The sequence below is a fragment of the Tupaia chinensis genome, unplaced genomic scaffold (genome assembly GCF_000334495.1).
Source record: "Tupaia chinensis unplaced genomic scaffold, TupChi_1.0 Scaffold000214_1, whole genome shotgun sequence".
Taxonomy (NCBI): Eukaryota; Metazoa; Chordata; class Mammalia; order Scandentia; family Tupaiidae; genus Tupaia; species Tupaia belangeri.
Genome location: NW_006159689.1, coordinates 839,365 through 842,269, shown reverse-complemented (window position 1 = coordinate 842,269; position 2,905 = coordinate 839,365). Strand labels below are relative to the sequence as shown.

The 2,905-nt window shown below is 53.0% G+C and overlaps 1 protein-coding gene across 2 annotated transcripts; it reads right to left on the bottom strand.

The window, feature by feature from the left end:
* Positions 1 to 74: 74 nt before the first annotated feature.
* LOC102481234 (olfactory receptor 10) lies at positions 75 to 2,639 on the bottom strand. Of its 2 annotated transcripts, XM_027771436.1 has the most exons (2): positions 1,281 to 2,639; positions 75 to 1,051 (listed from the first exon to the last, which is right to left on the bottom strand). In XM_027771436.1, exons 1-2 carry the CDS (start codon positions 1,328 to 1,330, stop codon positions 343 to 345), a joined length of 759 nt encoding a protein of 252 aa, XP_027627237.1. In that variant the 5' UTR covers positions 1,331 to 2,639; the 3' UTR covers positions 75 to 342. The 2 variants fall into 2 exon arrangements, with proteins under 2 accessions (XP_027627237.1, XP_027627236.1); XM_027771435.1 differs by having other exon boundaries at positions 75 to 2,639.
* Between the last annotated feature and the right edge of the window lie 266 nt (positions 2,640 to 2,905).

The following is a 2,905-nucleotide window of genomic DNA, read 5'->3' as shown; positions in this document are numbered from 1 at the left end:
TCCCACGGGCACGGGGTCGTGGGGATGGCGGGGCGGGGAGGTGGGACTGTGCAGGAGGTGCTGGCGTCCCGCTGACGTCTCCTCTCACCGCCAGCCTGCCGGGAACCCAGCCCCTGCACCAACGGCCGTGAGCCTGGTGACCGAATCGGGGTCTCGGGGTCTCATCGGCCTGCAGGACACAGACGCTCCCTGCGGCTCCAGACCCCGCTGTGAGCCACAGCCGCAAAGGCGCTCAATCCTGGAGGCCTTCAAGGTCTGTTTTCTACTGAGCACTATGGGACAGGGCAGGGTGGGCTCTGAAACCGGGGCCGTCATGAAAGCTGGACAGCCCTCCTTCCCGCCCTACTCCGAGTCTCGGCCTCTGCCTAGAACCTTCCTCAGAGCCCCCCTCACATCCTTGTTCCTCAGGGTGTAGATCAGAGGATTGAGCATGGGTGTGACCACGGTATAAAAAAGGGCCACGAACTTCCCCTTGCTCTCGGAGTAACCGTGGCTGGGTTGGAGGTGAGGGTACATGGCCGAGCCGAAGAAGAGGGAGACCACCAGCAGGTGCGACCCGCACGTCCCGAAAGCCTTCCGACGCCCGGCCTCCGACCTGACCTTCAGCACTGCCCGGGCGATGTGCACGTAGGAGCCCAGGATCAGGGCTGGGGGGATGACGATGATGATGGCCCGGGATATGAACATCTTGGCCTCTGTTCGTTCTACATCTTTACAGGAGAGTTTCAGAAGTACAGGCAATTCACAGAAGAAGTGGTTCAGCCGATGGCTGCAGAGGGGCATGGCCATCATGAGGCCTGTCTGGACCAGAGAGTTGGCGAAGCCTCCCGCCCAGGAGACGAGAGCCAAGGCCTGGCAGAGGCGAGGGTGCATGATGGCGGTGTACTGCAGTGGACGGCACACGGCAGCATAGCGGTCAAAGGCCATGACCACCAGGAGCACGCTCTCGGTGGAGCCCAGGCCCAGCCAGAAGAACAGCTGGGCCACACACCCCCCGTAGGAGATGGTGTGGTCGAGGCCATGGAGGTTGATCAGCAGCTGGGGCACGGAGCTGGTGGTGAACGTGAGGTCCAGGAAGGAGAGGTGGCAGAGGAAGAAGTACATGGGTGTGTGCAGTTGGACGTCCAGGCGGGAGAGAGCGATGAGGGTGGTGTTGCCAATGAGTGTTAGGAAGTAGAAAGTCAAAATAAAGACAAAAAGCGTGAGCTCCAGCTGAGGCCAATCTGAGAAGCCCACCAAAAGGAAGCCGTCCCCAAGACTGGTGTTGAAGCCCCCCATACCTTCGGCCTGTCCAAATAGGAGAAAATTCAGTGCCTCTTAGGAAGAACATGGATTGTGACAGGACCCACAGGACCGCTAAGTACTCCTACACGATGTGTTCGCCGTGTGTTTTGCTGCTCACTGCCATTCCTCCCCGTCTTCTGTCCTGACTCCTCTCTTCTTCAGAGTGGGAACCCGGACTTGGGATCTCATGGGTTAGAGCCAGAGCCTGCCTGTGCGTCTGTACCTTCGGCCGCCTCTCAGTCACCTGTCGTTGACAGTTCACTGTCTAAAAGCAGAAACGACACTTCATCTCCCTGAAAGCGCTGCGATTAGGGTCGGATGCAGTAACGTAGAAACAGCTTTGAGAATACGCGACGGCGTAAAACCCTAGCATTAGTGTTCTATGTTCTCTCTTGCTCCTCTTCTTGGTCTACGAAGTAGCCTGCCTCAGCCTAACCCTGGCTTAACCTAAATTCTGTCTCTGGGTTTCGTCTGCTTGCTCTGCTCCACAGACAGGGCCACATGCCAATCCCAGAGGCCCCGGTCATGACCACGTGAAAGCGATTGTCAAGGGAGCAATGCGGGGTTGTGGTTCCTAAAAGCAATTTGCATGACACCCCTGAGCCCTCCTGGGAAAAGATGGGGGAAACGTGCTCTGCGGCACGGTGGCAACGCATTCCTTAAAAGAAGCTAGATCCCACGTGGTGACGGAGGTTCAAATCCCCAGCCCAGTAAGCCCAAAACGCACAATGCCCAGGACCCAGCCGCCGGGAGCTAGAGGAACGGGGTCGCGGCCTGACGGACCCTGCGGAAGGTGTGCCATCTCTCTCAGCCTAGCTCTCTCCCCCTCTCTTTCTCTCTCACATGCACATGGGTACATTCTACAGGAATAAACAACTGATTAAAACAGTGAGATGCATATTCACATATAGATGAGCAAACACAGCGAAGTTGTTTAAGTGGCCACCACAGCAGAGTGCCGTGGCCCCGAGTCCACATCGAGTCCCTGCAGGTCAGCTCTACCACTGACCAGTGTGTTACCTGCTCCGGAGAATGTTCTTCCAAGTTTCAGTTTACTCCTCTGTAAAACAGAGAAAATAATTTATTTCACAGGATTTTGATTGAGATTAAATGATATGATGCGTCCTATAAACTACAGAAAATATGCTCTTAATAGTTGTGTGCCTCCATCAGTAATCGTCGAGTTTCATGGAACTGAACGTGTTTTTATGCATCACTGTGTCCCCATAACCCCGCGCAGGGCCCTGTGATAGAAGGCTCTGAAGAAGTGTTGTCGAATGAATTAATGAACGTACTTTGTCCAGGACCATGTCTGGTGCACATAAATCTCTCTCTCTCTGCCCCTCTCTGGTCAAATTGAAATTAATAAATAAATAAAGTTAAATAATGTAATTCTTAAAAAAAAAAAACAGAAGAATGAACACATTTGAAGTGTTTCTCACACAGGTTTTTCTTATAATTTCTGCTGTTTTTTTAAAAAAGAATTGTTTTTTTAAATGAATAATTTACTTATTTTCATATATTATTATTATTTATTTTTAATTTGTAGAGAGACAGAGTTGGGGGCTGGACTTAGACAGCAAGCTGCCAGGTCCAGGACTCAAACTGTGATCAGCCATGT